This window comes from Nerophis ophidion, linkage group LG14 (genome assembly GCF_033978795.1).
Source record: "Nerophis ophidion isolate RoL-2023_Sa linkage group LG14, RoL_Noph_v1.0, whole genome shotgun sequence".
NCBI lineage: Eukaryota > Metazoa > Chordata > Actinopteri > Syngnathiformes > Syngnathidae > Nerophis > Nerophis ophidion.
The window spans coordinates 40,166,106-40,188,791 of record NC_084624.1 but is presented as its reverse complement, the minus strand read 5'-3'; the positions used below and the strand labels follow the sequence as shown (position 1 = coordinate 40,188,791).

General features: G+C 41.0%; 1 protein-coding gene across 3 annotated transcripts in view; it reads right to left on the bottom strand.

The window, feature by feature from the left end:
- LOC133568681 (ATP-dependent 6-phosphofructokinase, platelet type-like) overlaps positions 1-22,686 on the bottom strand; it is a 44,656-nt gene that overhangs the window by 531 nt on the left and 21,439 nt on the right. Inside the window, exons 14-22 of one of the 3 annotated variants that reach the window (XM_061920768.1) lie at positions 19,295-19,365; positions 19,107-19,194; positions 17,020-17,172; positions 9,862-10,014; positions 9,357-9,521; positions 3,522-3,583; positions 2,259-2,370; positions 2,044-2,143; positions 1,872-1,977 (exon numbers count right to left, since the gene is read on the bottom strand). In XM_061920768.1, coding sequence (XP_061776752.1) covers positions 1,872-1,977; positions 2,044-2,143; positions 2,259-2,370; positions 3,522-3,583; positions 9,357-9,521; positions 9,862-10,014; positions 17,020-17,172; positions 19,107-19,194; positions 19,295-19,365 — 1,010 coding nt within the window. The remainder of the gene's footprint in view (positions 1-1,871; positions 1,978-2,043; positions 2,144-2,258; positions 2,371-3,521; positions 3,584-9,356; positions 9,522-9,861; positions 10,015-17,019; positions 17,173-19,106; positions 19,195-19,294; positions 19,366-22,686) is intronic. The other 2 variants (XM_061920767.1, XM_061920766.1) reach the window with 2 other exon arrangements.

The following is a 22,686-nucleotide window of genomic DNA, read 5'->3' as shown; positions in this document are numbered from 1 at the left end:
CGAGGTACGATGATGATGATGATGATGATGATGATGATGATGATGAATACAATGTGACAGTAATGCACGCTAACAGACGCTCTGAGGCATACTTGCCAACCCTCCCGGATTTTCCAGGAGACTCCCGAAATTCAGCGCCTTTCCCGAAAACATCCCGGAAGAAATGTTCTCCCGGAAATCTCCCGAAATTAACGACCCCTCCAGCTCCATGCGGACATGAGTGGGGACAGCCGGTTTTCACGTCCGCTTTCCTGTTATATAAACAGCTTGCCTGCATAATCACGTTACACCAGGGGTGGGCATTACGTCGATCGCGATCGACTGGTCGATATCGGAGGGTGTGTCAGTCGATCTCAAGCCAGGCATTAAAAAATAGACATAAAAATGAGCAATCATCAATCATACCAAGACTTCACTTTCGTCAGTTGTTTGACATTCTCGGCACCCGAGGATCTTGTGAGATGACGCTGGCTGCTGCGAGCTCATATTTAAGAAAAAAATCACTAACAGGGCGGACGCAGAGAAACACATTTTATTTCTAGAGACTCCATACCTACTGTCAAAACTCTAAAGACCGACTGCACAGTTCCTGTCTTCACCATAAAAGACCTGTTTCATCCTGCCTGTGCTAACAAAATAAGAGTCTCAGAAAGCTAGCGTGCACAAGCTAGCAAGCTACGGAGTTTGATGCCAATGTATTTCTCCCCCGCCCTCAGCGACCGCTTTCTCACTTGCTTGCCCACCCGCACAGTCACTGACGTCACTCACCTGCTGCCAGACATTAAAGGGCCACACACATATGCTACTCTCATAACAAAGTGTTTAAAAACGAGTATGCAAGTTGGACAAATGAGATGCCAAATCCAACCACTTTCATGTGGTATTGGACAGAAAGGAGGACTTTTTTTTTTTTCCTCCATTTGAAAATGTGGACGTTATCAGCACCACTGTCTAATTCCAATCAATGCAAGTCATCAGAATCAAATACACCAACTTATATTCTTGTCTTCATGAAAGAAAGGAATCTATGTGTGTTAAACATGTTTGTATTATCATTAAACACCATTAACTTGTTAACAAAAATGTCTCTTTCATAAATAAATAAATATAAATTATAAATAGGAATGAGGTAGATCTCCTCGACTTGCTCAATTGAAAAGAAGCTCGCCTGCAGAAAAAGTGTGAGCGCCCCTGCGTTACACCATCTACCGATTTTAATAAAAAACTGCACACACAAGGAGACGAAGCAGAAGAACGAGGAAGTTACAGCCATGGCGACGCCGTCTGTAATTGAGTGATTCTATGTTGTCTGTCGCCATCTCCTGGTGAATGTTGGCTATAGCGTTATGGGGTTGCTTTATGATTGGCCAACGATTTACGTGGTGTTGTGGACCTGACGGCAAGTGACTCTCGCCAGTACGCAAATGGCAGAACAAAGGTTACTCAAATAGTGAAAGGTAAGTGTTGTTGTTGTTTTTTTTAATAACCAGCAAGCACAGTACAGTTAGTAGAACAACTGTGTTTTTATTACTGTGTATTTGATAGGTGCCATCTGAAATTCAACTATTTCTTTTATTTATATATATAATAAAATAAATATATATTGCTGGAATTAATTGAAAGTCAAGTATTTCATACATACATACACATATATATATATATATATATATATATATACATATATATATATATATATATATATATATATATATATATATATGAAATACTTAAATTATACTCGTCCCCTCTTAACCACGCCCCCAACCACGCCTCCTCCCCACCCCTGACTACGCACCCCCCACCTCCTGAAATCGGAGGTCTCAAGGTTGGCAAGTATGCTCTGAGGTCAAGATGAAGACAAGCGTCCTTACACAAAGTCTGTCTCGTCTCGTAGCTTGGACAAGGGCTGGAAGACGAGCGCTCGGCGTCTCATCCCCAGCAGACATGCGCTCTCCTCTGAGTTGGCGAACACTCGTCCTACGTTAACGACAAGAAACGTGGACATGTTTCAAGTGAGAGACAATGTAACGTGCCCACGCTAACCTCCTTTGTACGCGTCCTTGAGGCTCTTCGTGATCCACTGGACCGCCTTCGCTGCTACTTTGGTGCCAAAGTTTCGGTCGAAAGGAGACGGAGCTCCGCCCTTTTTCAACATAACACAATTCCGATAACTCAACTGTGACTGTTTTATTTAACACAGTGTCCGTGTGTGTGTGTGTGTGTGTGTGTGTGTGTGTGTGTGTGTGTGTGTGTGTAACCTGCTGCATGTGGCCTAAAATGTTCTTCCTGCAGTCAAAAACTCCTTTTCCCTCCTCAGTATACAGCTGGTAGATGAAGTCAGTGGTGAAATTCTCATTGCAGCTCTCATTCCTACACACACACACATAAAGTAGAATAACTTAAAGGCCTACTGAAATGAGATTTTCTTATTTAAACGGGGATGTCATACTTGATCATTTCGCGATATTGCCATATTTTTGCTGAAAGGATTTAGTAGAGAACATAGACGATAAAGTTCGCAACTTTTGGTCGCAAACAGAAAAGCCCTGTCTTTACCGGAAGTCGCAGACGATAACGTCCCCCGTTGATGGCTCCTCACATCCTCACATTGTTTTTAATGGGATCCTCCAACAAAAAGAGCTATTTGGACCGAGAAAACGACAATTCCCCCATTAATTTGAGCGAGGATGAAAGATTTGTGTTTGAGGATATTGATAGCGACGGACTAGAAAAAAAATAAAAATATAAATATCAAGTTAAAAAAAACAAAACGTGGTTGTATTGGGACAGATTCTGATGTTTTTAGATACATTTACTAGGATAATTCTGGGAAATCCCTTATCTTTCTATTGTGTTGCTAGTGTTTTAGTGAGTTTAATAGTACCTGATAGTCGGAAGGCTGTATTCACGGGTGTCTTGAGGCCAGTGTCTGATGGAAGTCGACGGCAGCTGTACGGACGGCACAAGCTCAGCTGATCTCCGGTAAGTGGCGACTTTTTACCACAATTTTCTCACCGAAAACTGCTGGTTGACAAGTGGTTGGGATCCTCGTTCGCTTGACCGCTCTGATCCATAGTAAAGTTTCACCTCCGGGAATTTTAAACAAGGAATCACCGTGTGTTTGTGTGGCTAAAGCCTAAAGCTTCCCAACTCCATCTTTCTACTTTGACTTCTCCATTATTAATTGAACAAATTGCAAAATATTCAGCAACACAGATGTCCAAAATACTGTGTAATTATGCGGTTAAAGCAGATGACTTTTAGCTGTGTGTACGCTGCGCTAATATTTCCTAACAGTCCGTGACATCACGCGTACACGTCATCATTCCGCGACTTTTTTCAACAGGACACTTTGCGGGAAATTTAAAATTGCAATTTAGTAAACTAAAAAGGCCGTATTGGCATGTGTTGCAATGTTAATATTTCATCATTGATATATGACTGCGTGGTCGGTAGTAGTGGGTTTCAGTAGGCCTTTAAATGAGGCTTCAAGAAGTTTATTTCAAATGAAGGTGTCTTACCTGAGTACCAAACCTCTCTGGATGGTGGTTTTCATCTTATGGGTGAGATGCTCCACATTAGCCTGATTACAAACAAACAAACAACAAAAAAAAACTTCAGGTTACAGCATTAAAGGATGCAAATACATGCTTTCACCACTGAGGGGCGCCATTGTTGCAGCTCTAATATTGTTCTGTTATTATATTATATTATTTCTACCACACATTACTTATTACATTTCCTAGATATGCAAATATTGTGATTCTATTATTCTTGGTTATTGTGATTGTATTTCATAGTCAACTAAAGGAAATTCTAATAACAGATGGCACAATGCAATTTTATTCAAATTATTTTTTAATACTCTTGTGTTTTCACATGGTCAACAACTTTGTTTTCCCATCACGTTTTAATAGTTTTATTTTCAGCGTGACTTGAATCTTCCGTTTGTGACATTCCGATCAGACTTTCAAGAAGTAGTTTTAGTGACTTTCCCCGAAAACTAATTGAACTACTAATATAATACATCCTTTTAGTTGTTATTTTGTAATCTGTTAATTGTGTTGACTAAAATTCTGCGTCTTAGTTATCGTCCAAAAACTATTTTTCCCATGACTAAAATAGGACAATAACGACTTTTAAAAAAAATGCATGTTGGAAAAAAAAAAAAAAAAAAAGGAATTAATTGACAATTTAGTCAACGAATAGAGACAAGACAAACGTGTTGATGGCGGGAGCTGCCATGCAAGGCCCTAACCAGGACCCATCAGGAGAAAAGGTGTAGAGTCTTGCTCAAGGACACAACGGACGCAACGAAGTTGGTAGAAGATGGGGATCGAACCAGGAACCCTCAGGTTGCTGGCACGGCAACTCCCCCAACTCACCGCGCCGTTTTGTTTTCTTTTCAACGACACTTTAATCTTCCGTTTGTGACGTTCCGATCGGACTTTCAAGAAGTACTTTTAGTGACTTTCCCGGAAAACTAATTGAACTACTAATATGATTCATCCTTTACCGGTGTTAATTTTGTTGACTAAAATTCTGCGTTTTAGTTAACGTCAACAAACTGCGATGAGGTGGCGACTTGTGTACCCCGTCTTCCGCCTGGATGCAGCTGGGATAGCTCCAGCGACCCCCCCCCCGCGACCCCAAAAGGGACAAGCGGTAGGAAATGGATGGATGGATATAATTCATGCTTTACCAGTGTTAATTTTGTTGACTAAAATTCTGCGTCTTGGTTATCATCAACAAACTATTTTCCCATGACTAAAACAGGACAATAACGACTTTGAAAAATGCATGTTGACGAAAAAAAATTACGAAATTAATTGACAATTTAGTCAACGAATAAAAACAAGACAAAAGTGTTGAAAGAGACTAAATTCAGTGATATTCAATTTCTTCTTTAGGCAGGCAGGACAAGTTATCCAATCACAAGGGGGATCCATTCCATTTAGAACTGCTGTCTTTTTAAGGCACAGTGTTTTGTTTGTCCCTATGACTTAAAAGTAAAAGTTTTAAAAAAGTGTTAAAATTTCACCACACAAAGTGTGGTGAAATTTGTCCTCTGCTTTATTCCCTTGCTCACCGCCTGGGAGGTGAGGAGAGCAGTGGGCAGCATCTGTGGCCGCGTCCGGGAATCATTTTTGGGGATTTAACCCCCAATTCCAACCTTTGATGCTGAGTGCCAAGCACGTAGGTAATGGGTCACTTTTTTTTGGTCTTTGGTATGACTCGGCCGGGGGTTTGAACTCACAATCTACCGAGCTTAGGGCAGACAATCTAACCACTAGGCTATTGAGTAGGTTTCACTTCCGCTACATTGTACATTGAGGGCACACAAGCTTCAGCCGAACAATCAGTGGTGTGCCGTCAGGGCCAGCAAAGCCTTCTCTGCTGGCCTAACATAACTAGAAATCATGATCATAATTTTTTATTTACTTTCCCTAAATATCAAAAATGTTTCATAATCTCTTCATGTCATATCACGCTCCTTCCAGAGCTGTTGTTTAGGTTAGGGTTTGTATCCAATCAAAATTCAGCTCACTTATGTTGCCATGCTGTACCAAATAAACAATGTGTGCGTCCGTACACTGTAAGCGAACGGGCACATACAGTTGATAGACAATTGTGATAGCCAATCAGATCACGAGTTGTTGTCAGTAAGGCCTTCTAGATAGCCTCATGTTGAACATAAAATTTACGCGTCCTGTGATTTAATACTCACCAGGACCGTTAGCGGATGAATTTGAGAACACATACAGTTGACAGACAGTTGCCATAGCCAATCAAATCACATGTTGTTGACAGTAACCTACCTAGGTAGCCTTATGTTAACGAGACTAACTTCCAAAGTGAGTATCCACTCAAAAGTTGCAATTTACCAGGAAGCAGGAAGTGTTGCGCTGCAGCCATACCGGGCTAAGAGAGAAATCCCAGATTTGCAAGGCCATTTTCAAGAAGGATATTGAAAGAGAAACTACATCTTGTGAGACCATGTCGGCCAACCCCACCAGCTAGCTCGGCTTTCATCAACAGCGATGAAATGGGGAAATGCCCGCCATTTCCACTCGAATCAATTGACTACGAGTGATACTCCTGGCTTATACGGTGTCGAATGGGTGCTACAAATTGTAAGTTCAAATATTTTATTTCTTTATTTTTTTCAAGTTAGTATGTTTTCTGCTATTTTAATTTTACAGTACCACATAAGATATGTTTTAACTGCTGATGCGGGTTTATTGATTTTTAAAGCTTATGTTGGAACTAGATGACTAAATCCCTCGTTGGTTAAACACCATACTGAACCTTAATATGGCTAAATATTGTGGGCAACCCAAATTTGCTGAGCAACATGGATATCCAGCTAAACAATGAGACAACATTTTCTACCGCTTTTCCCGTTCGGGGTCGCTGGGGGTGCTGGAAACAATCTCAGCTGTATTCGGGCGGAAGGCGGAGTACACCCTGGACAAGTCGCCACCTCATCGCAGGGCCAACACAGATAGACTGACAACATTCACACACTAGGGCCAATTTAGTGTTGCCAATCAACCTATCCCCAGGTGCATGTTTTGGGAGGTGGGAGGAAGCCGGAGTACCCGGAGGGAACCCACGCATTCATGGGGAGAACATGCAAATCCCACACAGAAAGATCCCAAGCCCAGGATCGAACCCAGGACCTTTGTATTGGGAGGTACATGCACTAACCCCTGTACCACCATGCTGCTGCATATGAAGTTAACACCAATAAAACAACCGCAGACATGAATTGTAGATTACAGCCTAATATTCGTACCAGGATTTTAACTGCAAAAACTAAACTTTAGTTAAAGACATGTACTGTAATTTCACTGTTGGTAACAATGTAGCATAACTAGGGCTAGGCAATATATCGATAGACTGGATATATCGCGGGTTTGTGCGATTTAGAAAATGACTATATGGTGATATTCGAGTATACATTCTCACGCAGTTGCTTTTAGCTGCGGGCATTACACTACAGGCTTTTATCACTCTTTCTTGTCTCTCTTTCTCAGAGACTGAAAACAAGCGCACCTTCTTACATACGTCACATACTGTCGCGTCATACGCCCTCGCGGAGCAGAGAGGTAGCAGCATGGGTAACATTAGCTGTGATGCTAGCGGACCGGTGCAAGTGGTAATACGAGAGAAAGAAGGTGCGAATCTGGTAACAAATGAAGGAAGAATTCATTCCTAATAAAAACAGCAGGGGGTCCATCGTTTGGCGGTGGTTTGGCTTCAAGCGGGAAGATGTCGAAAAGTATGCAGCAAAAGCATTGCTACAAAAAGTAGCACCAACAGCTAGTTTGTAGCATCATTTAAAAAGTCACCCGCTAGAGAATGAAAAGTGCTTGAAACTCCGCATGTGTTCGGTGCCATCCATCCATCCATTTTTCTACCGCTTATTCCTTTCGGGGTCGCGGGCCACAAAATGCAGAGGCAACCATTTCCAAATCAACACCATTTGAAAAAATTAGTCAACAACAAAAGGAGATAACGTCCGCAGAAACCTACCACATAGCGAAGGACATAAACAAATTTGAATTCATGTTATGCAGCACATTTTTATTTGACAGTTATTGAAATATCTTGTGTGACATCATGCACAAAAGTGCACTTTATTTGTTTTAAACGGAACATTATCACCAGACCTATGTAAGCGTCAATATATACCTTGATGTTGCAGAAAAAAGACCACATGTTTTTTAACCGATTTCCGAACTCTAAGAGGGTGAATTTGGCGATTTAAACGCCTTTTAATTGATAGCCTGTCGAGCGATGACCTTTCACCCGTGACGTCACAGCATGAAGCAATCCGCCATTTTCTCAATCTTATTACACGCACCCAGTCAAATCAGCTCTGTTATTTTCCGTTTTTTCGACTGTTTTCCGGTACCTTTGAGACATTATGCCTCGTCGGTGTGTTGTCAGAGGGTGTAACAACACGAACATAGACGGATTCAAGTTGCACCAGTGGCCAAAAGATGCGAAATTCCCTCGTTTGTTCCGCACACTTTACCGACGACAGCTATGCTATGACAGAGAAGGCAAGAATGTGTGGATATCCTGCGACACTCAAAGCAGATGTTTTTCCAACGATAAAGTCAACGAAATCACAAAGGTGAGTTTTGTTGATGTTATTGACTTATGTGGAGTGTGCTAATCAGACATATTTGGTCACGGCATGACTGCAAGCTAATCGATGCTAACATGCTATTTAGGCTAGCTGTATGTACATATTGTATCAGTATGCCTCATTTGTAGCTATATTTGCATCCAGCCTTTCCCTCCACCGACATTTAATGCCAAACAAACACATACCAATCGTTAGTTAAAAGGCGATCGCCGAATTCGTCCGCGCTTCCTCTCGTGCCGCTGTCTGTCGTGATATGGCTCAATAGCTTCAGTTTCTTCTTCAATTTCGTTTTCGCTATCTGCGTCCACACTCCAACCATCCGTTTCAATACATGCGTAATCTGTTGAATCGCTTGCGCCGATGAAATCCGAGTCTGAATCCGAGCCACTATGCTATACCTTTCTGTGCTATCCGCCATGTTTGTTTCTGGTGGTTTCATGCAGTGACGTCACAGGACAATAGACGGGTGGATATAACGGCGGTTAAAATCAGGCACTTTGAAGCCGTTTTTCGGGATATTGCGTGATGGGTAAAATTTTGAGAAAAACTTTGAAAAATAAAATAAGCCACGCGGAACTGATTTTTATTGGTTTTAACCCTTCAGAAATTGTGATAATGTTCCCCTTTAAACTATTGTAGTTGCGTTCCGTACAGAAAGTGCACTTTCATTTAGTGTTGTTTTGATATGTCATCTTAGTGACATCACTCACAAAAGTGCATTAATAGATTGTTTTAAAATATCTGACAATCATGCACTTTTTGTTTTGAAATGACATGAATGTTTGTGCCAGTACTTAATAACTGTTTAATAAATACAGTTTTGGTAAGGTTTCCCTCTCTGCATGAAAGTTTAAAATGAGCATATATTAATTCAGTATCAACAATAATATTTGAATGTAGACACATAGAATCATCATACTGCTGTGATTATATGCAACAAGTGTTAATTCAAGGCTAAGGCAAAATATCGAGATATATATTGTGTCTCGTGACATGGCTGAAAAATATCGAGATATTAATAAAAGGCCGTATCGCCCAGCCCTAAGCATAACGTTTTTGAAGCGGTGAATAATTACACAACCCGTTACTGTTAAGCAATAACAGCGTTCGTAATTATATTTCCAGCAGCAAATAAAAAACACAGTTATACTTGAAAAGGGATAATAAAAAAAAAAGGAGTGTTGCGGCGTCTGACCTGCAGGTCGCGTATGTCAAAGGGTTCTTCGTAGATGTAGACCGTGTCAGCACCCGCCGCCAGCCCCCCCACAGTGGCCAGGTAGCCGCAATAACCGCCCATGGTCTCGATGATGAAGACCCGGCGCTTGGTGCCGCTGGCCGACTGCTTGATGCGATCGCACGTCTGGAAGGAAGGTGCCAGAAGCAAAATGTTAATGCTTGATGAGCATAATGATATATTTAAATATAAGGGACCATGCAATCTTTAGTAATAGTACTTACATTACAGGGCGGCTGGAGCCTACCCCAGATGATTTAGTGTATTGATTTTTTTTTTTTTTAATATAAATTGACAAATATTTGTCAGTATGATGTATGAAAATCTTATTTACCTGTTGTGGTCATGTGACCAGAGAAGGGCACTGTTACCATGGCCACATTCCATCAACAATAACAACATGCAGCTGGTCGTCAATGCAAAAGAAGACTGTGTTTGTGTCACTCATCTGTCTGCGCCCCCTTACCTCCACAATGGCGTTGAGGGAGGTGTCGGCACCGATGCTGAGGTCAGTGCCAGGCACGTTGTTACTTATTGTGGCAGGAAACATGCACATGGGGACGCAAAACTCCTCGTAGTTGGCCCGAGCCTCAAACAGCTGCAGCAGCGACTCGAAGGCCTGATGGCGGTGTCGGGTTAGACCACCAGAGGGCGACATATATTTTCTCATGTCAGTGTGCACTGGCTAGCAGCCACCGTTACCATGGAAACAAGTAGGCGGTTACCACTGTTTCCTATTTCAGTATGTGTGTGTTGGCTCTCTCTTTGGCTTCCCACTGGCCAGAGATGGAATGGGAGTACTGGGAAGGGGAGGAGGGGTCACGCTGGCCCACATGTCCAAGTGTTGACGTGACGAGATAAAGCTCGAGGCGGAGCCACCGGTGGACGGTCTTTGCAAATAAGGCTGCATTCCCAGCATGCAAGCGTGCTTCCAAACACGACAACACTATCACCTGCATCCCGCACACACAAGCACACACACTGTAGGGCAAAGGTCAAAACAACACGATACCCCATGCACACTTACCTAAAACAAGTCCGATGCTACTTGTTAGCAACTTTACTTTAATTAGATTAGTTACTCAGATGATATTTCAGGGCTAAGATTAAAATCTTTGTTGACGTTTTTTTACGTCCTTGTAAGATGTTAGCATGTTTACGCTAAAGCTGCTTTGGCAAAAATGCTGGTGTGTTTACACTAAAAACACGACAACATTACGTTCTGCCTACCTCAGCACTATATTGCACGGACTACATTGGCAAGAGCTGTAGTTGTTATAGTTCAGTGGTTCTTAACCTGGGTTCGATCAAACCCCAGGGGTTTGGTGAGTCGGGCTCAGAGGTTCGGCGGAGGTCAAGACACACCCGACTCTTTGTGTAAATAAAAACTCCTCCCTATCGGCGTATTACGGATACGGGAACAGCAGAAGTCACACTGATTTGCAGGTGTGTTATTTGTTGTGAGTTAATACACTGTGTTGGTTTTGTTCTTTGAACAATGTGATGTTCATGCACTGTTCATTTTGTGCACCAGTAAAAAAAACATGGTAACACTTTAGTATGGGAAACATTCACCATTAATTAGTTGCTTATTAACATACAAATTAGTAACATATTGGCTCTTAAATAGTCATTATTAAGTACTTATTAATGCCTTATTCAGCATGGACTTATTATTACCCTAAACCTCTAACCCTGGCCCTAACCCTCTAACCCAGGGGTGTCAAACTCAAATACAGAGTGGGCCAAAATTTAAAACCGAACAAAGCCGCGGGCCGAGGTTGAACAAATTAACCTTTTAATAGGGACCCAAACAAGTTTTGCATTAAATATTGAACAAGCAAGGCTTATATAACTTTATAGTGGCATGCAAAATCGAGTTTCAAATAATAATGATAATTAAAAAATATCAATGGCATATCAAATAAAATTTAAATAAAAATTGAATGCCTCTTTTCGGCGGTGGGGTTGAGGTGGACGGGGTTTGGTGATAGCGGGGGGTGTATATTGTAGCGTCCCGGAAGAGTTAGTGCTGCAAGGCGTTCTGGGTATTTGTTCTGTTGTGTTTATATTGTGTTACGGTGCGGATGTTCTCCCGAAATGTGTCATTCTTGTTTGGTGTGGGTTCACAGTGTGGCGCATATTTGTAACAGTGGTAAAGTTATTTATACGGCCACCCTCAGTGTGACCTGTATGGCTGTTGACCAAGTATGCGTTGCATTCACTTGTGTGTGTGTGTATAAGCCGCATATATTATGTGACTGGGCCGGCACGCTGTTTGTATAGAGGAAAAGCGGACGTGGGAACAGGTTGTAGAGAACGCCAAAGGCAGTGCCTTTAAAGCCCACCCCAAATATTATTGTCCGGCATGAAATTCGGGAGGTGCACTAAACTTCGGGAGTCTCCCGGGAAAATTGAGAGGGTTGGCAAGAAAGAGTGTTAGCGGTGAATGCGCTGTTACAGCGGCGGGCAAGCTCTAATGTTCATTTGATATTGCCTCAAGGGCAAAGTGAAATTACACGGCGGGCCAAATTTGGTCCGCAGGCCAGAGTTTGACACCCATGCTCTAACCCTAACCAAATAACTCAAAATTAAGTCTTTGTTACTTGGAATATGTTCCCCTAGTGTCCAAAAAAATCCAACTTAAGTCTTTGTTACTTGGAATATGTTCCCCATACTAAAGTGTTGCCAAAAACATATAACTTTGGCTTGAATTTGAAAAAAAAAAGATTTGTATTTTTCACTAAAGAAGGGTTTGGTGAATGCGCATATGAAACTGGTGGGGTTCGGTACCTTCAACAAGGTTAAGAACCATTGCTATAGTTATATTATATAAAATGGAAACAGAACAAAAAACTTTTTCTTGTAAAACATAATCTTTCATGGCCAGCAGGGGTGACATCTTTGACACAACATGTAAGACCCCTTCTTAATGCAAGCACTTAGTTTGATAGTTCTGCACCTAAAAATGATGCCTGAATGTAAAATGTCCCTCAAAATAGACACTGTAGTGATTTAAGGCTTGTTTTCCAATGAGTTTCAGCACATCTCCTGCTGGACTCTAGAAAGAGGTTCCGCAGCCTCCGTAGCAGAACCTCCAGGTTCTGTAACAGCTTCTTCCCTCAGGCCGTAAGACTCTTGAACGCATCATAATAATCCCTCCCAAAAATTGATTAACTCGCTGGGATATAAAGACAGTATAACATACATCCATAAACCTGGATGGATATGTAAAAGTGCAATATATCTATCTGTACAGTAATCTATTTATTTATATCTGCACCTTATTGCTTATTTATCGTGTAGTACCATGAGCTAATGCAAAGAAATGTTGTTCTTATCTGTACTGTAAAGTTCAAATTTGAATGACAATAAAAAGGAAGTCTAAGTCTATCCTAGAACCCCCACTTTTAGCTCTAAATAGTGGGCGGGCTTGCCACAACTTGCTGATGTCACCTGCAGAAGACTGGAGGCAATTTCATATTGCGTAGTACAGACCTGGGCAAATTAAGGCCCGGATGCCGCATGCGACCCGTTAAACTTTTCAATCTGGCCCGCCTGACATTCCCAAATCTTTTTTTTACATCTTTAAGATGGAAACTGTAGCTGCATTGCAAAAACTGAAATCTAAATAAGATTAAATATCTCAAATAAGGGTGATATTTGCTTATTTTCTGTCTGATAAGAGATTTCTTCTCACAAAGCAGATTTTACATTAGTGTTGTACTGGTTTTAAGGCTTTTTGGTCCTAAATGATCTCAGTAAGATATTACAGCTTGTTGCTGAGATTTTATGACCTATATTGAGTAAAACATGCTTGAAACTAGAATATCACCTGCTGCAAAGCTGTGTCATCAACACTCACAAGTATAAAAATACTTTTTTAAAGTAATAATTTCTTATTTCAAGCATGAAAAAAAATCATATCGTTTTGTCAAGATAATGGCAGTAGCATTTACTTAATTTCAGACTATTTTTCAACATATTGAACAAAAAGGTCTCATTCTTTTTTCATACCAAGAAAAATGCACTTGTTATTAGTGAGAATATACTTATTTTAAGGTATTTTTGGCTTCATTGAAGTTAGCTAATTTTACTTGTTTTGGAAAGTCTTGACAAACCAAATTTTCTTGTTCTATAGGCAGATAATTTTGCTTAGTTCAAGTAAAACATCCCTCATTTTTGTATTTTTTTTCTTGTTTTTGAACACTGACTTTTTGCAGTGTGGCAGCTACAGTTTCCATCTACAGCTCCTACCCGCCATTATTATGTGCAGTGATCTACATTTCTGCCAGTGTGTGCTTGTGTGTGTGTGTGTGTGTGTGTGTGTGTGTGTGTGTGTGTGTGTGTGTGTGTGTGTGTGTGTGTATTAGTGTTGTCTCTATACCAATATTTTGGTACCGGTACCGGTAACAAAAGTATTTCAGTAATTTTCAGTACTTTTCTAAATAAAGGGGACCACAAAAAAAAATAATTTTTAGCTTTATTTTAACAAAAAAGTCTTAGGGCTATGTTTTCAAATGACCTGAATGTCTTGAACTATACAAAGTATTTCAATGGTTGGAATCTGCGCTTTTGCATGATATACTAGTTACTATGGTCATCTAAATCTCAGCAGATCAGATGAGGCACCAAGCAGTGTGGGTGGGGAGCGTTTCCACAGAGTGTTTCCAGAGCGGCCAGACCGAAATGCGGGTATCGGGCACAGACGCGGAAGGAGATTTTTACAAAAAAGTTGTAAAACTTAGTAATATATCAGATGTATGAGATTGTATATGGGTTCATTTTTCACCGAGTTTGTTGCATTTTTGGAGCGTTTTGCTTGATTGTAAAATATGTCGTATGAAAAAAAAAGTCAACAACAGAAGGTGATAACGTCCGCAGGAACCTATTATGATGCTCATTTTTATTTGACAGTTATGGAAATTTCTTGTGTGACATCATGCACGAAAGTGCGATCTATTTTTTTTTTTTACTATTGTAGTGGCGTTCTGTACAAAAAGTACACCTTAACTTAGTGTTTTGATATGTCATCTTGGTGACATCATTCACAAAAGTGCACTTATAGCTTGTTTTAAAATGTCTCTGACAATCTTGCACTTTCTGTTTTGGAAATGACATGAATGTTTGTGCCATTAATAACTGTTTAATAGTCCCCTGATATGTCTGCCAACAAGGTGACTCTCATGGCTAATTGGACTTGGGTCACAAGCTCAGGTCTGATCCTCCTGTAGCTGGCCGCCTCTGGAGAGGGTGTATAGTGTTAAAGGCCGAAACACCCAGTGACCCAGAGGAACACTACTGATGATGCGCACCCGTAAATTATTTTTATCCTTCAGGTCTTCCATTCACGTTCACTGTTCACCTACAAGGCCACCAAAAGTATGTGCTCGCAAAGGATGCAAACACCTCATTCTGTTTTTAATTTGTTTTAGGAGTCTTTTTACGTTTTTTTAGGAGTATTTTTACGTGTTTTATGAGTTTTTTACGTGTTTAGGAGTCTTTATGTGTTGTAGGAGTCTTATTATGTGTTTTAGGAGTCTTGTTATGTGGTTTAGGAGTAATTTACGTTTTAAATGTCACTGTGCATCTCTTCGGAGTCATTTTATGTGTTTTGGAATCGTTTTTAATGTTTTAGAAGTTGGTTGTTGTGTTTTTAAATGTTTTACTAGTCATTTTAATGTGTTAAGTCATTTTATGCATTTGTGTTTCGCACAAGAGGTAGAACATCTCACTCTGTGTTTTCTGGAATCTAATAAATACAGTTTTGGTAAATTGACTTAGTTGGGATTTCCCTCTCTGCATGAAAGTTTAAAATGAGCATATATTAACACAGTCTGAACAATCATCATATCATCATATCATCATACTGCTGTGATTATATGCCTCAAGTGTTCATTCTACGATAAAGCAAAATATCGAGATATATATCGTGTACCGTGACATGGCCTAAAAATATCGAGATATAAATAAAAGGCCGTATCGCCCGGCCCTAGACCAGGGTGACAAAAAATGTTGTGAAGTGAAGAAAATAATAGTTTTACATGCCTCTGTCTACACTTTCAGTTTCGTAGATGACGTCACACCAAGAGGGGGCGGCATATCGAGTCTGGTGATGGAAAAGGGGGCCTTTGTTCTCTAATAATATATCTAATTGATGTTATGGGAAAAGACGGCCAGATTCATTTTCAGGGGTAAAAATGACAGAAATGTCGGTCATTTGGACGATATGGGTGCTTTAAGCTTAGCTAGCTACACAGTAGCTATTAGGGCTGCGAATCTTTGGATTCAATATCGATTCTTGGGGTCACGATTCGATTTTATATCGATTTTTTCGATTCAACGCGATTTTTTATTCAAAAACGATATTTTTCCGATTCAAAACAATTCTGTATTCATTCAATTCATAGGATTTCAGCAGGATTTACCCCAGTCTGCTGACATGCTAGCAAAGTAGTAGATTTTTTTTTTTTAAAAGCTTTTATAATTGTAAAGGACAATGTTTTATCAACTGATTGCAATAATGTAAATTTGTTCTAACTATTAAACGAACCAAAAATACGACTTATTTTTTCTTTCTGAAAACATTGGACACAGTGTGTTGTCAAGCTTATGAGATGCGATGCAAGTGTAAGCCACTGTGACACTATTGTTCTTTTTTTTTTAAATAAATTTCTAATGATAATGTCAATGAGGGATTTTTAATCACTGCTATGCTGAAATTATAACTAATACTGATACTGTTGTTGATAATATTCATTTTTGTTTCACGACTTTTGGTTTGTTCTGTCTCGTGTTTGTGTCTCCTCAATTGCTCTGTTTATTGCAGTTCTGAGTGTTGCTGGGTCAGATTTGGTTTTGGAATTGGATTGCATTGTTATGGTTTTGCTGTGTATTGTTTTGTTGGATTGATGAAAAAAAAATAATAATAATAATAATAATAATTTAAAAAAAAGGGCTTCACGGTGGCAGAGGGGTTAGTGCGTCTGCCTCACAATACGAAGGTCCTGCAGTCCTGGGTTCAAATCCAGGCTCGGGATCTTTCTGTGTGGAGTTTGCATGTTCTCCCCGTGAATGCGTGGGTTCCCTCCGGGTACTCCGGCTTCCTCCCACTTCCAAAAACATGCACCTGGGGATAGGTTGATTGGCAACACTAAATTGGCCCTAGTGTGTGAATGTGAGTGTGAGTGTTGTCTGTCTATCTGTGTTGGCCCTGCGATGAGGTGGCGACTTGTCCAGGGTGTACCCCGCCTTCCGCCCGATTGTAGCTGAATAGGCGCCAGCGCCCCCCGCAACCCCGAAAGGGAATACGCGGTAGAAAATGGATGGATGGAATAATTTTTAAAAAATCGATTTTTAAAAAAATGAGAATCGATTCTGAATCGCACATCGTGAGAATCGCGATTCGTATTCGAATCGATTTTTTCTCACACCCCTACTAGCTATAGTCCTCGGAGGGTCGGGCTACACAGTCATAGAAAAGTTGCTTGTCAAATTCACAAGAGTCCATTTTGTCACAGTAGCTGTCAATGAAGCCTCAGAAAGCGCACTCAGCTTTACACACACACACACACACACACACACGAACACACACACAAACAGCGAGCAGGCCAGCCTCACTTACATCCGTGATGGCGTTGAGCGCCGTGTCTGAGCCGATACTGAGGTCTGAGCCCGGTATATTGTTGGACACAGTGGCGGGAACCATCACCATGGGCACGCAGAACTCATCAAATTTGTCCCGCGCAGTGGAAAGTTCCAGTATTCCCATGTAGGCCTGCAGCGGTGAAAGTAGCCGGCATCTTATTGGCTATTAGGGACCCAGGGGAGTGGGGCCAGATGGAGATGAAGGCGATGACATTTCTTACGACTTAACGCTGACGATGTTTGAGACAAAACAGACGCACGAACTGAAGACACAAGAAGACTCTAAGGACATCACAATGTGTTCTAGCACATGCTACGCCAGCAAGAAAGCTATTAGCACTAGCATCAGCTAACTATCACTCCATCATTGGAGCTTGCTATGTATGACCTTTGAACCCTCAGACTCTTAACATGAAGACAATGACGCTGTTAAAGGCCTACTGAAACCCACTACTACCGACCACGCAGTCTGATAGTTTATATAGTTTACTAAATTACAATTTTAAATTTCCCGCGGAGTTTCCTGTTGAAAACGTCGCGGAATGATGACCTGTATGATGACGCGTGCGCGTGACATCTCGGGTTGGAGGGGACATATTAGCCCAGCACCACACACGGCTAAAAGTCGTCTCTTTTCATCGCATAATTACACAGTAATTTGGAAATCTGTGTTGCTGAATCTTTTGCAATTTGTTCAATTAATAATGGAGACTATAAAGAATAATGTTGTTGGTGGAAAGTGGTGGATTGCAGCTGTCTTTAGCAACCGAGACACAGCTTGTGTTTCTTTGTTTGTTGCGAAGCTTTAAGACAGAGTGGTCAAGCGAACATGGTTTCTACGTCAACCAGCAAGATTTTGGATGGGAAAATTGTGATATTAAGTCGGCTCTTACCGGAGACTTCAGTGGATTATGGGACTTCCTCCTGCAGCTCAAAAAGGCAGCTGTGATCTTGGCTCCTCCATCGGCTTCTCTGAGAGACACTGGCGTTCACCGCAGCCATCCGACTTTCAGGTTTGTCTTTACAATCTCACTAAAACACTATTAAAACAATAAGCAGATAAGGGATCTTCCAGAATTATCCTAGTAAATGTGTCTAATTACATCTGAAACGGTCCCACTGCCGCCGCCTGGAGCCGTCGCTTTTTCTTTTTCTTTTTTTTGTGTTCCACTCTAACTTTCCTTATCCACAAATCTTTCATCCTCGCTCAAATTAATGGGGAAATTGTCACTTTCTCGGTCTGAATATCTCTTGCTGCTGGAGGCTCACATTATAAACAATGTGAGGAAGTGAGGAGCCCTACAACCCGTGACATCACGCGCACATCGTCTGCTACTTCCGGTAAAGGCAAGGCTTTTTTATTAGCGACCAAAAGTTGCAAACTTTATCATAGATGTTCTCCTTCTAAATCCTTTCAGCAAAAATATGGAAATATCGCGAAATGATCAAGTATGACACATAGAATGGACCTGCTATCCACGTTTAAATAAGAAAATTTCATTTCAGTAGGCCTTTAAACACCTGTTGAAGACGCCAGCAGGTTGAGGAAGGGGCTTGCAAGGATTAGCAGAAAGGGTTGGGCTTCTACTCACATGGGCAGGGCTCGTGGCAACATTAAAGAAGTCAGTTAAGGCATGGGAGGAGCTTTAAAGAAGTAGGAGGAGCTTGGATGGGATGCATGACATGGTTCGTAGTGTGGGAGGGGCTTATAGCAATATAAGAAGGACTGACAGACATGGAAGAAGTAAGGCAGTGGGTGGGGCTTGTAGGGACATATGCTGATGGGAAGAGCCAATCAGAGAGAGCCAATCACATTGCACACACAAATGAAAAGCAAAACATTGAAATCCTAGCTAAGCTCAGTCACAATTTAACTTTCTCAACTGTTTCAAAATGTTACAAAATTCTAAAACTTCTAAATTTGTGAAAACAACAACATTAAAACAACACAAATAATACAATATACTAATGAAATGATTTGTGTTTAGCAATAGCATTTTACATCTGTAATAATGGAATTTGAATGACATAACAATAATTAACAACGATGCAAAGGTTGCGTACCTCAAAGCCGCCGATGACCAGAAGCGCGTTGATGTTGTGGATCCTCATCTGCTCGGCTATTTGTGCCAAATGTTTGCCCGGAAGAGTTCTACAACAAAGTTCTTATTCTTCAGAGCAATTATCGCTGATAATAGATGACTACAACATACACCACCAGACATCCAAGTGTCAAAAAAACTGTCATTCACCTCTTCGTCCCGAGCAGAGAGCCTCCTTGACCCGTCCAGCCTCCGACGTCGCCCCATTTAATTTCCTTGATCTGATTTTAAAACGACAAAAACAACGCTGCAAAAGGTCAGTGTTTAAAAAAATACAAAAATTAGGGATATTTTATTTTAAAAAAAAGCAAAATTATCTGCGTATAGAACAAGGAAATTTGGCTTGTCAAGACATTCCAAAACAAGTAAAATTAGCTTACCTCTATGAACCCAAAAATTCCTTAAAATAAGTATATCCTCACTAATAACAACTGTACTACTATATGCGTACGTATTTTCTATTGTTTCATTGAAAATAAAACAGCAAAGTACATTTGACTGTCATCTGTTTTAATATGAGACACAAATGTGTCAAAGTCATGTTTTTTTTTCATGCTTCAAATAAGAACTTATTACTTTGAAAAATTAGTTTTATACTTGTGAGTGTTGATAACACATCTTTGCGAAAGTTGATATTCTATTTTCAAGCATGTTTTACTCTATATAGGTCATAACATCTCATCAACAAGCTGTAATATCTTACTGAGATAATTTAAGACCGAAACCCTTAAAGGGGAACATTATCACAATTTCTGAAGGGTTAAAACCAATAAAAATCAGTTGCCAGTGGCTTATTTTATTTTTTGAAGTTTTTCTCAAAATTTTACCTGTCATGCAATATCCCGAAAAAACTGCTTCAAAGTGCCTGATTTTAACCGTCGTTATATCCACCCGTCTATTGTCGTGTGACGTCACTGCGTGAAGCCACCAGAAACCAACATGGCGGGTAGTACAGAAAGGTGTAGCATAGTAGCTCGGATCCAGACTTGGATTTCAGCGGCGCAAGCGATTCAACAGATTACCCATGTATTGAAACGGATGGTTGGAGTGTGGAGGCAGATAGCGAAAACGAAATTGAAGAAGAAACTGAAGCTATTGAGCCATATCACGACAGACAGCGGCACGAGAGGAAGCGCGGACGAATTCGGCGATCGCCTTCTAACCAACGATTGGTATGTGTTTGTTTGGCATTAAATGTAGGTGGAGGGAAAGGCCAGAGGCAAATATAGCTACTCCTAAACAGCATAATGATGCAATATATACTTACAGCTAGCCTAAATAGCATGTTAGCATCGATTAGCTTGCAGTTATGCCGTGACCAAATATGTCTGATTAGCACACTCCACATAAGTCACTAACATCAACAAAACTCACCTTTGTGATTTCGTTGACTTTATCGTTGAAAATGCATCTGCTTTGAGTGTCGCAGGATATCCACACATTCTTGCCATCTCATTCATAGCATAGCTGTCGTTGGTACAGTGTGCAGAACAAACGAGGGACTTTCGCATCTTTTGGCCACTGGTGCAACTTGAATACGTCTCTGTTAGTGTTGTTACACCCTCCGACAACACACAGACGAGGCATGATGTCTCAAAGGTACGGGAAAACAGTCGAAAAAACGGAAAATAACAGAGCTGATTATCGGTCCTGCTAGACACCGACCTCTATTTAATAATACAACTCTAACATTTGACAACCAAACAATTAAACAAGGCGACACGGTAAAGAATCTGGGTATTATCTTCGACCCAACTCTCTCCTTTGAGTCACACATTAAAAGCGTTACTAAAACGGCCTTCTTTCATCTCCGTAATATCGCTAAAATTCGCTCCATTCTGTCCACTAAAGACGCTGAGATCATTATCGATGCGTTTGTTACGTCTCGCCTCGACTACTGCAACGTATTATTTTCGGGTCTCCCCATGTCTAGCATTAAAAGATTACAGTTGGTACAAAATGCGGCTGCTAGACTTTTGACAAGAACAAGAAAGTTTGATCACATTACGCCTGTACTGGTTCACCTGCACTGGCTTCCTGTGCACTTAAGATGTGACTTTAAGGTTTTACTACTTACGTATAAAATACTACACGGTCTAGCTCCATCCTATCTTGCCGATTGTATTGTACCATATGTCCCGGCAAGAAATCTGTGTTCAAAGGACTTCGGCTTATTAGTGATTCCCAAAGCCCAAAAAAAGTATGCGGGCTATAGAGCGTTTTCATTCGGGCTCCAGTACTCTGGAATGCCCTCCCGGTAACAGTTCGAGATGCCACCTCAGTAGAAGCATTTAAGTCTCACCTTAAAACTCATTTGTATACTCTAGCCTTTAAATAAACTCCCTTTTTAGACCAGTTCATCTGCCGTTTCTTTTCTTTGTTCTCCTATGTCCCACTCTCCCTTGTGGAGGGGGTCCGGTCCGATCCGGAGGCCATGTACTGCTTTCCTGTGTATCGGCTGGGGACATCTCTGCGCTGCTGATCCGCCTCCGCTTGGGATGGTTTCCTGCTGGTTCCGCTGTGGACGGGACTCTCGCTGCTGTGTCGGATCCGCTTTGGACTGGACTCTCGCGATTGTGTGGATCCATTATGGATTGAACTTTCACAGTATCATGTTAGACCCGCTCGACATCCATTGCTTTCCTCCTCTCCAAGGTTCTCATAGTCATCATTTTCACCGACGTCCCACTGGGTGTGAGTTTTTCTTGCCCTTATGTGGGCCTACCGAGGATGTCGTAGTGGTTTGTGTTGTGGTTTGTGCAGCCCTTTGAGACACTAGTGATTTAGGGCTATATAAGTAAACATTGATTGATTGATTGATTGATTGAGAGCTGATTTGACTTGGTGCATGTGATAAGATTGAGAAAATGGCGGATTGCTTCATCTTGTGACGTCACGGGTGAAAGGTCATCGCTCGACAGGCTGTCAATTGAATGGCGTTTAAATCGCCAAATACACCCTTTTAGAGTTCGGAAATCGGTTAAAAAAACATATGGTGTTTTTTCTGCAACATCAAGGTATATATTGACACTTACATAGGTCTGGTGATAATGTTCCCCTTTACAACAAGTAAAACACTAACATAAAATCTGCTTAGTGAGAAGAATTATCTTATCACTTAGAATTTAGTTTTCGCAGTGAATAACAATTCCTTCAAGTGTTATTTCTCAAAAATAAATTCAACTTGTGACCATTTTGTTGAGGCGTGTGAATTCTCTCTCAAGGATTTCAATGTCTTATTTTTCAAATAGTTAATTATTTGTTAGCTTATTTTGTTTTCTAGCATCACTGTACATCACATGTCATGATAAATGCCACCGAGCAGCACGACAACACCCGCACAGTCTCCTATCTCGGCCACTAAGTGACAATGGAGTGGGGACGTGGTCACTTCCTGCTTGGCGCCAGTTGTCACGGTGACCTGAAAGGAATGCTTTTTTCCTCTGGGTTGAATTTAGCGCTGGCCGATAGCTGTTAGCTTTATAAAATAGCACGCGCAGGCTGAGGCTAATTTTAGTGCTTTGATCCCAGACGCCAAAGGA